The sequence below is a fragment of the Emys orbicularis genome, chromosome 6, assembly GCF_028017835.1.
Source record: "Emys orbicularis isolate rEmyOrb1 chromosome 6, rEmyOrb1.hap1, whole genome shotgun sequence".
NCBI lineage: Eukaryota > Metazoa > Chordata > Testudines > Emydidae > Emys > Emys orbicularis.
This window is the reverse complement of record NC_088688.1, coordinates 108,248,982-108,263,010: the sequence shown is the minus strand read 5'-3', so window position 1 is coordinate 108,263,010 and position 14,029 is coordinate 108,248,982. Positions and strand designations below refer to the sequence as shown.

The 14,029-nt window shown below is 40.1% G+C and overlaps 1 protein-coding gene across 1 annotated transcript in view; it reads right to left on the bottom strand.

The window, feature by feature from the left end:
• Positions 1 to 1,695: 1,695 nt before the first annotated feature.
• Positions 1,696 to 14,029, bottom strand: part of MPDZ (multiple PDZ domain crumbs cell polarity complex component) — a 123,903-nt gene continuing 111,569 nt past the window's right edge. Inside the window, exons 41-48 of the mRNA XM_065405917.1 lie at positions 12,007 to 12,093; positions 9,669 to 9,765; positions 8,881 to 8,924; positions 6,435 to 6,557; positions 4,745 to 4,849; positions 4,291 to 4,403; positions 2,752 to 2,875; positions 1,696 to 1,842 (exon numbers count right to left, since the gene is read on the bottom strand). Coding sequence (XP_065261989.1) covers positions 1,696 to 1,842; positions 2,752 to 2,875; positions 4,291 to 4,403; positions 4,745 to 4,849; positions 6,435 to 6,557; positions 8,881 to 8,924; positions 9,669 to 9,765; positions 12,007 to 12,093 — 840 coding nt within the window. The remainder of the gene's footprint in view (positions 1,843 to 2,751; positions 2,876 to 4,290; positions 4,404 to 4,744; positions 4,850 to 6,434; positions 6,558 to 8,880; positions 8,925 to 9,668; positions 9,766 to 12,006; positions 12,094 to 14,029) is intronic.

Genomic DNA, 14,029 nt, shown 5'->3' with positions numbered 1-14,029 from the left:
ACAGTCTTGCAGCTACATGAAAACACGCTGTGGGCAGCACCCTAGCCTAAAGGAACACCAGTGCTCACATGACCTTTGACAATTCTTCCTCTCTAAAGGTTTTAAAGACATATTGTATTTAGTGACAAGGTAAATCACAGATGGGGCTTGACCAAGCAGATACAGTACTAGGCAAAAGGGGGGAAACTGACAGTTAGGGAGTTCACAAGTAAGGTCCAGGGACAACACTTTATAGTGAGAAGCCAGGAGCATTGTTCCTAAAGCTTTACAGGGCTCCATCTTACATATCAGGGTCTGGCTTGTAAGTGTTCAATAATTTAGAACTCCTTCCAGCAGCTGGAAGGACTAAGGGACTTCTTTCTCTGCCCATCCTTTCCCCTCCTGCATGCTTTCTGACTAGGGTGAAGATGAAGAGGAACCTCTACCATTTGCCCTACTCTTGGACTCCTCTATACTGGGGGGGGGTCTTTATTATTCTACCCCTCCTCTCTCTTTTTTTGGGGTCCTCCTACACTCTGAATGTCTTCAGTATCTGCTTCAGCTTAGAGCAGTGGTGGGCAACCCGCGACCTGCGCGCCACATGAGGCCCATCAAGGTAAGCTGATTGCGGGCCGTGAGACATTTTGCTGACCTTGACCGTCTGCAGGCATGGCCCACCGCAGCTCCCAGTGGCCGCAGTTCGCTGTTCCCGCCCACTGGGAGCTGCGGGGGGCTATGCCTGGGGATGGCCAAAGTCAGCAAAATGTCTCACGGCCTGCAATCAGATTACCGTGATGGGCCGCAGGTTGCCCACCACTGGCTTATAGAGCAATAGCAGCAGCATGAAATTGACTCCTCACCCATTTCACTACCTTCCACTGGGCTCTGACTAGTGACATGGAAGCTAGCCATAGTGGTTAATTTGTACTGTTACTTCAAGAAGCTCTGAGCAGCAGTGACTGTGACACTGGATCTACCTGTCTGCAAACTTAGGAAGAGGGCAGTGTTCATTTTACTGTTCACATCGGGAACATTAGCTTCACACCCACCAAGCTTAGGAACTTCACTACTTTAAAAGAGAAGCCGAAATCCTTGTGATATTGCAGGTCCAGGAGGGCTCCCTCATTCACCAGGGAAAGTTTCCTGCAAGTGGATTTTTCAACCCCTGAGCACCAAAAAAACTCAACAACCTCCCTCTCCATTATTTTGCTTCTGGAGCATGTAATTAGCAACACGGACTCTCTAACTAATTTTTCCATCTATCTTCTTTTGTTAAACTGTTGTTCCTCCTATGACTTTATTTCTGCTATTTAAATAGTCTCAGTTATCTCCTCCCCCCTTGACTATTTAGCGCACACATTCTCCCTCCCACACCTATCTCAAATATTCCAAGCCTCTTTGCAAAACATTCCAGTTTTGCAATGCGGTTACTAATGCAAACTTTCATGTTCTGGTGGGTCACCTGTATTCATTACAATAATAATAAAAAACCTTAAGTCTTTGCCAGAGACTACATAAGCCCATCCCAGTGATTCGACAGTAAGACAAATACTTCTATTGTGTTCAAAAATATGATTAAGTGTTATTTTTTCTTCAGTGATATAACAGTCTGGTAAAGCTGGAGTAGCAAGAAGGCTACATAAACATTTCCATTCTCTTTGCTATGTGGAATGTAGATAATGGAATCTTGTTGATCCTATTATTTGGACTGCCAGTTCATGAGAGAACAGTCAGAGTGACAGTCCCTTTTGTCCTTTTTAGAAGAGCAACTGCTTCTTCATGGGTCACCCCTTCTAAGCTCTGCCCGTTGACAGCAATGATCTGATCCCCTCTCTTCAGCCGTCCGTCTTCTGCTGCTGCACCCTGAAATTAAACAGCATGTAACTGCAGACATGCATTTCTGAAACTCCTGGTTTTATAGCTGTTCACAGAGAAATCTAAAGAGGGTCTTAGTAAGATGGGTTCAATATACAGCACACATTAAACTTTTCTGCTTGAGAAAGGCTAAGCTGATCAGTTTTCGTTACTAGAAATCCAGGCTCATTTTGTCCTTAGTAGGTGCTGGTTCTATCTGCCTATAGGTTTTTACATAAAGTTTCCACTGTGCAAACTAACCAGATGGAGTAATGAAAGTCCTCATCACCTTATTAATGGAATTACATTTACAACATGGGAACGATGTAATGCATACATTCTATAAGTCAGAGCTGTGGAATTTTTAAACTCCTTCAGCCGTCTTGGATTGGCTGGCAAAGTTCTCAACAATTCAAATTAGAAATCAAATCCAGATCTGAACCTAAACGTCAAAGTCTGGAGGTTTTCCTACTTGGTTTTCCGACTCAGGCCTGCTATACACCAAGTTTAGATCAGGATCTGAACTTCTCCAAACTTAAGGTTTGGATCCAGTGGTTCTGGCCTATATTTGATTCCAATATTCACAGCAAATAATTCAAACTAACCCCAAGCACTGCTTGAAGAGAATGCAAACTAAATAGTGAGGGGCCAATTGTCCAAAGTGGACAACTAAATTACATCCTCAAATCCAAATGTTTGATGTGAGCAAATTGGGAATTCAGAAAATAGGGCCCAGTTTACTTAAAGCCTCAAACTGCGGACACAATTTTAAATGGTACCTGCATTCCTGCTTGGAGAAGACAGCAATAAGATAAACTGTCCAGAATCCACTGGCTTCTCCCCAGGCCATATATTAATAAATCAGCTGCTGAGCCTGAGCACTGAATTGTTTGAGTAGTTTTACACCTATGCACTTACCTTTGCAAATACTGTCTTAACGTAGATGGGTAAATCTCCATGAGGACTGCCATATCCTCCCACAATACTAAAGCCTAGACCATCCTGTCCTCGATCTAGAGTAATGGTCTTATACTGAGGGGGCCTACAACAGAGAAAAGAAGTTATCCTGTTTCTTTTGTGAACGTCTAGTTCAGTATGTGGATTGTTCAGCAAAGAGGCTCTTCACCTTTCAACACTAACAAATAAACTTTCCTTTGCTGAGAACTCTACACAGGATTTTAAGTATATTGCGGTGAATATTTCAGTTCATGTCAACCACTGAAATCCTGCTTAATGCCATAAGCTGGTTACTTATTTACAGTTTCTTTTCATAACTTCTCCATGGTATTTTACCTTCTGGCTGCAGAAGTTTATTCATTCTGTCATTTAATACACTGCATAATTGTTTGAATGGTCCACTACTGATGCTTATTACCTATGGATAAGTAAGTACCAATATCCTGGAGCTCAGAGAGAAACAAAATAAACCCCACAAAAACTACAACATTATTTTAAAAATCCCTCCCTCCCCCAAAACTCATATACAAGAGAAAATCAAAAACAGCCCCAACCAATTCCTAAGCCTGGTTTAGTCATTCCTGTTCTCTTCTGTTGTTTGGGCTTATATTTTTAGAAATTTGCAATGTTTTGACAGACTATAAGAACTACAGAACTTACAATTTCAATCACGTTTTTCACCACTCCTCCAGTAGAATATAATATACACTGTATACCTACAAGTTTGGGGGCTGATTTTCAGTGATGGTCTGCTTTGAAATAATTAAATTTTTCAACCACAAAGAACTGTGCCCACATATTTGCACTCAGGATGGAAATATTAGCAGGTAGGCATCCAACTACCTTTTTGGGCACACACATCATGTATTTAAATATCTACTAATATTTGTGTCTGCAATGAATTCCAGGTATAATTATGTATAAAATTAAAACACCAACACCCCGCCCCAAGAACAAAAAAAACCCCAACCACCATGGAGGTTGTGTTGGCCCAGGAAATCAGGTGACCTATCAAAATCTATGAAGCCCCCAAAACACTCTCTCAGGCAGTAAATGGACAGCTGTGCCTTGCAGCATACCCGACAAGTCAACAAACTCAGGCTCTGATAGACTGGTAGGGAGAGTGAGTTCCAGAGTCAACAGATCCATACTTAAAATGCCCGGCCATTTAAGCATGGGGGCAATTAGCTTAAGTACTTCAGCTGATCTCAACTACAACACAAGGAATGAAGCAGTCTCTACGGTGCTGAAATCAAATCAAATCATAGCCTTATGGGTCAAAATCAGCATAGTGAATTGTATCCTGAAATGAACTAGAATGTCCTATGTGGCCTATGGAGCCCAGTTATATGTTTCCTGTGACAGTCACGACTAAGTTAGCAGGACACCTCACTCGGCACATGCTGCAACTTCTAAGCAATTTTCAGGTGCAGTCCCAGCCAGTGGGTCTTATAGTCACTCAATTAGAAAGCATCCATCGAGGATAATATATGCACTTACCCTAAATCATCCTGAAAGATGCTGCTTGAGGTTAGTCCTGCAAATGAAAGGCTGGAAGCTGGTGGATCCTGTTGCTGACCGGTTACGACACTTACATCCCCTCCAGCCACCACCTGAGAGGGCACATTGTAGATAGCAGTGAAATGAGGAAGGGGATGCTCGGACAACTGAGCACACAGTGATTAACACCACAGTATTTACAAAGGTGAAATGACCAAAACAAGCCTCATTTGTTGCAAAAAACCTTTCTTCCTTTCAGCTAAAATAAGAATGATAACTTTGGAGCAAAATATGGAGAGGATGTGAAAACTGCACAACATAACCCTCCAACCCTTTATATTCTCTGGCTACGTTTTCCTCAGAACTGGGCAGCTGTGTGTTACTCTTGGTTTTTCAGCCTCAAAATCAAAACTGCAAAGTGCATTCTGAACATCAGTGCAGAGAAACTCCTTACCTGCAGTTCAACAGTGCCTGAAGCATTTTTCAGTAGGCTGACAGCTTGGGAGTGTGTCATGCCCTCAGTGGATGTTCCACAAATATTAACAATCCTATCCCCAACCTACAGAAGAGAAAATTAAAAAGCCAGCCATTAATAAGAAGCTATGTCACTGAGATCTACATGCCATCTCCAACACAAAATAAGATGGTACCCTTTCCATGAAGAATACTTGAATTGAGTAGCTAGTAGGATTTGCAAAAATATATATAGTATCAAGGAAATATTTACCACCTGTCTGCATATTCTTGATCTTGGATACAATAAAGTCTTTGGCCCAGATCTTCAGCTGGTTTAAATCAAGGCAGCTCTAGTGAATTCAACAAAGCTTCAGCAACTTACACCACCTGAGAATCTAGCCCTTTGTTTCCAGTGCAAGTCATAATTCTCTAGTGATAACTGGTGAAACAGCCCTGATTCTGTAGTAGTTATTGAGGTTTATATCCTCTAAGATCTGAACCTACATACACTATAGAGATGACAGTATTATAGTTTACATAGTTGTAATTAGACATTAGAAGTCAACACACCTCTGATATTTCAATCAGTAGATGACAGTCAAACATTTACACATTCTGGGAAGACAGACCAATGTAGCATATTATCATCAGGTCCCCCGGGTTCAAATGCAGCCTGGAATAATCCAGTGCAACTCCCAGAGGAATACATGGGCCACATTCAGTGGTGATGCAAACTGGTCTTAAAACCAGACATATATGGCTGCAAGTGGTAATGCGCTCATTCATACCAATTTTGCACTCAGTGGGTGTATAAAACAAGAATAGCCTACACATACAGATGGGTAAGTTGAATGTGCTGCAGGAAAAGCAACTAACAGAAGGAAGTAAAATAAATCACATAACTGCAGGCACTGGGAAGGCTGCTGTCTGCTGTGCCAATAATCAGGACAGATGTGGGATCTATTTATCTACACATAAGAACATAGGAGCTGCCATATGGGATAGCTCATGGTTCATCTTGCCCAGTATCCTATCTCTGACAGTGGCCCATACCAGAGCTTCAGGGGGAGTGTACAGTACAATGCAATTATAGGTGATCCACCTGTCTCCCCCTCCTGGCTTCTGGTAGTCAGAGGTTTAAGGTCAACCCAAAAATGGAGTTGTATTTTTGACCATCTTAGCTAATAGCCATCGATGGACCTACCCTCCATGAATTTATCAGCTCTTTTTGAACCCAGTTATATGTTTGGCCATCACAACACCCCATGGCAATGACTTCCACAGTTTAGTTGTGTGTGGTGTGAAAAAGTATTTCCTCTTGTTTGTATTGAACCAACTGCCTATTAATTTCATTGAGTGATCCCTGGTTTTTGTATTGTGTGAAAGGATAAATAACACTTCTCTATTAACTTTCTCCACAAGCTCTTCACTTTGGTATCTGAAAGCCATGCTGGCTCCATGTTCCAAGGTTGCTTTAAGGTTTTCTCCCCAATTGCTAATCTTTGTGAAAAAAATGCTACCATCTAAAACTACTGTACTCTTGATTTGAATGGCAGAAATTTCTGGCATGGCCTGAAGCGCTAGTGAATACACTATGTGGCTCTACTCTGTGACCAAGCCAGAGTAATTTATTCAGCACCATCACATTAAGCTTTTTTACCAACCTCCTTTCTTAGCAATTAACTTACCCTGAGTTTCTGAGTTTGAGCTGCAACTCCATTTGGGTGCATCATAGCAATAAATATGGGAACATCTCCTAGGGGACTTCCTACTCCTCCAGCAATGCTCACTCCTAGGGAATCTGCAGGACCCTGTTACAGTAAGGAAAATAGATTAAGATACTGCTTGAGAGAAAATACACAATTACCTTTAGGCCCAGATTTTCAAGACTGACTAGAGATTTTGGGTACCCAACTTGAGACCTCTTAAAGGGGCCTGATTTTCAGACAGCACTGAACACCCAACCCTCAAAGTCAGGCCCCTTTTCGGTGTCTTAAGACAGGCACCCTAAAATTGAGGAATGTAAAACAACTATTCACTTATGAAGAACTCAGCCCTAATTCCTCCAGGTCAATGTACAGGGAGGGGATATGGCACTCTCAGCCCTCTTCACTTTCATTCCACCATTGCAAATTCCTCAAAGCATGTCAGTTTGTCTTCATGTAGGGTCTTTCACATAGTGTGTCACAAGAAACTTCACTGAGAGAAGTAGGAGAAAGAGCCTTTTTTTGAAGACAATAGTTTCTCGTGGAGAAAAAAAGGAAAAATAAAGTTGAGACGTAAAACGTCTATAGATGCTAGTAAGCAAGCAACAGAGTACAGTGAGGGGAGAACGGAAGGCAGGAATGGGAGAAGGAACAATGAATTGAATTGTTTTGGTTCACTACCACTGAGAATTTTTTACTCTAGCCAAGAAGATGTGAATCTCTGTTCCTTCCACCTTCACTATTGCCCTGTAGATTGCCTGGCAGGCATTTTGAGCTCACACCTCTGTGCCATCAGGCTGGCTATTCTGTCTTGATTTTTTACTATACAGAGCCCTTATCACTGAAGTTGCAGAATGAAGCCTCTGATAACCACTGGGCAGAATAAGGCTCCCTGGCACCAATGACTGGGAAGCGTAGCCAATAATGAGGCTTATTAAAAGCGATACTGTGGCGTAGGATGGGGGTGTTGGCTCACCCAAAGCTTTTATAACAATGACCCAAGCAGTGAGGAAGCCATGTAACAATTTAACTCCTCTTGCACAATGTTGATCTCTCAGGGGAAAGAAGAGATGGAAAAAAAGAGCAAACTTGTCCACAGTGAAAGAATCAAGAATCTCAACCTAAAGCTGTTTAGCTTAAGTTCTGCTAAAAAAAAAAAAAAAAAAAAAAAAAAAATTCAGACAGGACTCAATACAGCTGCCCTTTGTGTGGTGTAAATTACATGTGTACGTATCACATTTGCATGAAATTGGTTTCACATTGCAGCCTGATTTCCCCCCACCTCTCTTACACTGTTTTTACACCCATGCAATTCCACTGTCTTCAGGGGAGTTGCTCCTGATTTTATGACCAGGCCTATCAATAGTGCACACCAGTGAAACTATACATGAGCAAAATCTATTTGAGCTCAATTTATATGAACAAACTGGGTTTTGAGCATGCAGATTCTGTCACTGCACTCAAATAGCAGCCATGATTTGAAACTGCCCCCCTTATAGGCCTGTGCTTTAAGAAGAGGATCTACTGGTTTTGTATCTGTAAGTAATCGGACTAGCTGTGGTGATGTACACTCTTTTGTAACACTGCAAATATAGAAAGAGGACGAATACTCCTCCTAGTGTATTGCTGCTGTATGACACACACAGCAGTAACAGCTTTAGAAAGTTCAAAATAACATTTCAGCACAGTATAAAAAGCTATTTATAGAAGGGACAGAGAGAATAAAGCAGCTAAAATAAATCCATACAATGAAAAGCCCTGAATGTCAAGCCAATTGTAACAATAAATAATACTGGGAAAATAAAAGAGCCTGATTTTGCTGATATTTGCATATTGTCGGAGGATCAGGAAGTCAATGGAACTGCACAGGTGTAAAATTGGTGTGAGAAACTGATCTCAGAATCTGTATACTGATGATTTTATTAAATACAGTACAGTTAAAAATAGTTATTGTATAAATACATCCTAACTGAAAATGATTCAATAAGAAAAATATGATAAAAACTGGGACTGTAAATCCTACTAAACTCCATTTACTCTGGATTTAACTGACTATGACTAAAATAAAAATATGGCTCAAACTCTTGCTAATTCTTTGTCCCTTAAATTTTCAAAGTAGGTTACAGGAATCTAGATGCTTGACTCAGACTGATATTATGGGGATCTGTGTGTTACATCACCACAGCAGCTGGAAAACCTAGGGGCCGGATGTAAAGCTGCCATTGGTGTGTTTGTTCTATAAAATGGATTAACTAACAAAACTAGACATATGTTCATGAAAACCTAAAGTGTCTTTCACAAGTCTCAGGACATAGCACTGCCTCTCTCCAATAGGTAAAAATCTAGGGCCAGATCCTCAGTGTAAACACACTAATTTATAGCTGCTGAGGGGTTCCAATTCCCAGTACATTTTTACAGTACGACTTACCTTTTTTATTTCAACCGTTCTTAATCCTTGTATTTCAGATGATACTGTGAAATGAAAAAAAATAAATATATAAAAGGTTGGGTAAGATTTTAAAGGAAGCTCTCCATAGCCATAAAAACAGTTATAATGATTTTAGCTTTTGCTCTTTTCTTATAGTAACATGCCTGGACATCTGCTCTTATTACATTAACAAGATTGAACTACTTCTGAGATAGGAGGGAATAGGTGTATTTTACACAAAATTAAAAAAAGATACCCAATCATTCATTTTCTGAATAATACATATATTCTGGAATAAGACTGCCAGGTTTATTCAATTTGAGCAATTAACAAAACAGACTCAGGGCAATAATGACTTTCTTGTAATTTAAACATGAGAAAATTGTTACTCATCTTTCCTGATTTAACGATACAAAATCTGCTACTGTCACAGATTCACGTGTGGGATGCATGAGATAGTTTAATGGAAGATATACTTACATTTGATGAGAGTGTCTGATTTAATAACTTGCATTCTTACAATACAACATAAGGTATAACAAGCTGCCGCCGTTACGCTTATAAAGGAATATAAAATGATACCTATGTGGGTTGTGGGTTTTTTTATACAATAACTGCCCTATCAGCATTTTAGACTTGAATTACAAAGGAACTGCTTTTATGCCTACAGTTCAAAACAATATCTAGCACTTCAGACAAACAAAAGATACCTCAGCTACCGATTCACAGACAGGATAATGGGGAGAAGTTTTAGATATAGAATATTAAAGGCACCAAATGAATCTTACTGGCATTCTTCTTAAGACCACTTTCAAAGCCCTCAGATGGGTTGGAACCAGAAGGTGGGAAACTGAATGACGACAGGCTGCCACTTCCTTCACTGACCTAAAATATAACATCACATTGGGATTATACCATAGTCTTCAAACTTCTAGCTTGCCAGAAAATAAAATGACGAGCTCCAGCGCTATTTTACTCCTCTCCTCTTGTGCTTAGTAAGAAATGGTGTACTGTGAGACTAACAATAACTCCTCTATATCCTCAGAACATTCTGGAGGGCTCTCTTAGTTGAAGGTTTGTGGCTGCATAGCTTAAAACTTCCACAACCTTTAGAAAGATTGCTTCTAGGAGCCCAAATTCTGCCCTCAGATTAACTCATGGGACTTCCTATGACTTTGCTGGAGTTTTATGGGTGTAACTGATGACAATCTTCTGACAAAAGTAAAAAAGGGAAGGACAGAATATAGACATTGACACAGATGATAGGGGAACCCTAACACATGATTCCATTGCTTCTCTTTTCCCCCTCAATCCACACCATCCATTTGCCTCCACTGTCTGTAACCACATCATCAGCCACGACTATAAAAACACTTTTTCCTCACCATATCCCCTTTGTCTTTAAAATCTGCTCTGTAATTCTTGTGATTTGAATTTCTCTACTCAGTTTACATTTCAAATGAAAACACACATTTTTTCCCTAGTCTGTACTCACTTGTTAATTCAGATGCTATATAAATAAAGTTTTGAGGCCAGACTATCCTCTCAGCTGTGTGCGCACCTCCCATTAGAACTCTGACATCAGCTATGTGTGTACACATATCTGAGGGGACAAAGTGACTGATGTTGTGTTACTTTGTGTCATTATTAGACTACAATGGCTTTATAGATTTTTCTACTAAATATTACTCATTATATATTTCTACGGGCTTAACAGCCTGGGTTATGGCTTGATTCTGCATTTTCATCTTAGCCAAATTCTGAAGGTTCATATATATTTAAGGAGAACCAAATGCTGCAGTCTTTACTCAATCCTAACTCCTACTGAAAAACGCATCCAGGTCAAATCCTGCAATCTTCACCTCAATCCTAACTAATCTGACCTGAGTTTTTTAGGCTCAGGTCCTTGATGGTCTTTGATGATGAACATTTTAGGCAGAGGCCTTGATGGTCTGTAAGCCTACTTTTTAGTCAGAGAAATCTTCATAAAAATTCGGAGTCTTTGAAAAATAAAGTTTATAACGAAAACACTGAGGCACATCACCATAGCAGTACAATCTGAACTGTTTAATATTAAGGACACATTCAGGCCTCTCCCCACCCCCCCACCCCGCATTCTGCCCCAGTATTGGTATAAATAGAAGTGTAGATGACAAAGCACTGCTTAGACATGCTAGGGTATATACCCTACATGGCTCTCTACATGCCCAAGCAGTGCCTCCCACCTCTACACTACTATTTTTAGCAGTGTAATGTCCCGTTACCTCAGCCCTTCCCCGCAACAGGGAAAGGCTGCAACAGCAGAGAAAGACTCTGGTGGGGGAGGCAGAGAGGAAAGGCACCCGGACCTGCCCGTAGTCAGAACCTTTCCTCCCTGCCTCCCCCCTGCCAGAGCCTTTCACTGCCCTGTATAGCAACACACTGCAGTGTGGATGCAGCCTGTTTTTCACTGCAGTGTTTAGCTGCACGTACCCCACATGTCACCCACAGTGTAGAAAAGGCATCAGATATGGAAACTTACGAAGATCAAACACTTTTTTGTTATGTTAGAATTAATCCGTAGAGCTGATTGGAAAAGCTTGACAACGACCAAAATTTCCGTTTTCTGACTGACTCTATTAACCATTTAAAACTCTGTTGTTTTCTCAACCTTTTCACTGGTTTGCAGCCTTCTGTAGGCATATCAGAGCAGTATGGTAGAAAGCTGAATAAAATACCTAATGGACAATAATCTAGAACAGCAGAGGCATTCTTAAGTTAAGGGCCTGATCCAGCAAGAAAGTGAGCACCTTCCAATTCTCACTGATTTCAGTGGGAGTTAGAGTTCTCTGCACCTCCTAGGAGAGGGCCCTAAAATCATGATCAGGCAATGCAGCAAAGAGGTAAACTTTATCCATGGGATAACTTTTGGCAGTATGATGCCTTAAACACATAATATGCTAAAGTTAACATATGACATGGCTATGAAAAAGCTGTGAAGTACATAAAAGCTGCTTTTTTAAAAACTCATCCTGGGCTCATTATATGGAAAATCTTTGTCACTGTAAAAAGCAATAAAAGCAAATAAAGGGAATTATTTAACCACAGTTGATTTCTTCCAAACTAAACAGCTTCACAGTTACAAACCTGGCTGCTTTGGGATGTTCTCCTCTCAGAATGGAATGGACCTGCTTTTATTCTTCCAACTTCTAGTCTTACAATACCTAATGAACACTGAAGAACAGGAAATTTATAATGCAGTTCCCAACCATGAAAGAACCCATTAATGTACTAATATTAAAGGCATATATTATTATTTCCATCATCAGTAACTAAGACTTATGGAAGGTGTATAAACACAGCCCCCAATCCTGCAATGAGCACTGCACAGGTGAAGCTCATTGCAGGATCAGAGCCAGAACAGGACAGTATATCAATTATATACTGTGAAATAAAATACAGGGCAGAATGTTTGGATTTAACAAATGAACATTACAGTTCAGATGCCAAAATTACACTCAGGGCCTAATCCTATTCCCATTCACTTAAATGGGAGTAGCATGTAAAATTCACTTTCAAGATGTAGCTATTCAATAAATAATTTTTTTTTTAAATCACGAATGTAAAGAATTTTCAAATGCGGGTACCAAAATAGGCCATATAATCTACAGATTTACTCCACATTTACGATAATGTAACTGAGAGCATGGCATTTAAATTGGTATTTAAAATTTTAAAATGGCAACTGAAACTAACATCTACCTTGGATTAACACCAGTGTAACTGAAATGAGGATCTGGAGGGAGATTTTTAATGCACAAATGTGGTGTGAGTGCCCTACTCCTTCAGACTTCCAATGGGAAACCAAATGATTAAATGAAAAATCTCTTCTTTGGTGTTTAAGCTTCCAATTGTAGGATTTTGACGCACACATTAGATGGCCACAAGGAAACTGATATTACATCAGGAATGAATTTAGTTCACAGAAACGAAGAAAACTTTGAGAGACTGGTGAAAAGAACATAACATACATTTAAGCACTAAGATACCAGGATGGTAGGTTCACTATAACAACCTAGACAGAAAGACAGATATTACGATGTTGCAGACAGTTGTTTGTAAAAACAACTTTATCTTCGGTGTAAAGGCCTCTATCTGCAGCCTATTTATATAGAGAGATTTCAGTCTGGTCACGGTTTTGCTTTTCCTCCTCCTTTTCCATTGGGAGTTCACTATTATAAAATCCTATTTCCATGTAGGCGAGTGGACAGCAATTTGAGAGGATTGCAGAAGTGCCATTACTCTGTTATGGTTTAGCTGTATTACCCTAAGAGAGGCTCACATTTTGGTCAGGAAATCCAAACAGGCCAATGTCTTACACCAGACCTAATTCTAGGACATAGAAAGCACAGGGTTTCAACACCTTTATAATTAGCATGGTCTGCTGTTAGTTTCTTTTAGTACTGGCAACGTGGAGACAATGATCCCAGAAGCTACACTTTATTTATTTAATAATGGTGACATTACAAATGTCTGCGGGTGAACGTGGTCAGGGTTTACACCAAAGGATCCCTACCTCCCAATAGACAGACTCATATTGGCTCATACTGGTCCAAAATAACCACTCCCCCCCCCCCCCAAAAGCATTCTACCTACTTAAAATTATCATTTTATAATATATAACTCAAAACCATGAATGTCATTTAAAGGTTACGATGTGGGAAATTGGGAGCCAAGACTTTTCAACATGAGGAAAACATTCAGTTTTACTAAGACAAGTGGTAAATTCATCTCCCTTTCCCCCACCACACATATGAAAAAATCACAAGATGGTAACCCAGTAGGCACCTGCCATAGACTACTAAATCATACGAGGGAACAGAATGAGCAGCTCCCTAAACATCTATCTATCTATAATTATAGAAAGGAAAATTACATCATCATGGGGGATTTCAATCTCGGGCACACATGCTGGAGGTTTCATGCTTGGAGATTCTAAAGATTACAGATGTTTAATTTTCTCTCACAAGAAGTATTGCAATCAACTCAGGAAATTCTATATTCGACCTCATTCTGATTGATAAGAATGGAACTGATCACTGAATTAAAAACTGATGCTTGCCTATGTGCAAGTGATCATGATCCAATTTCATTTACAACGTGCAAACAG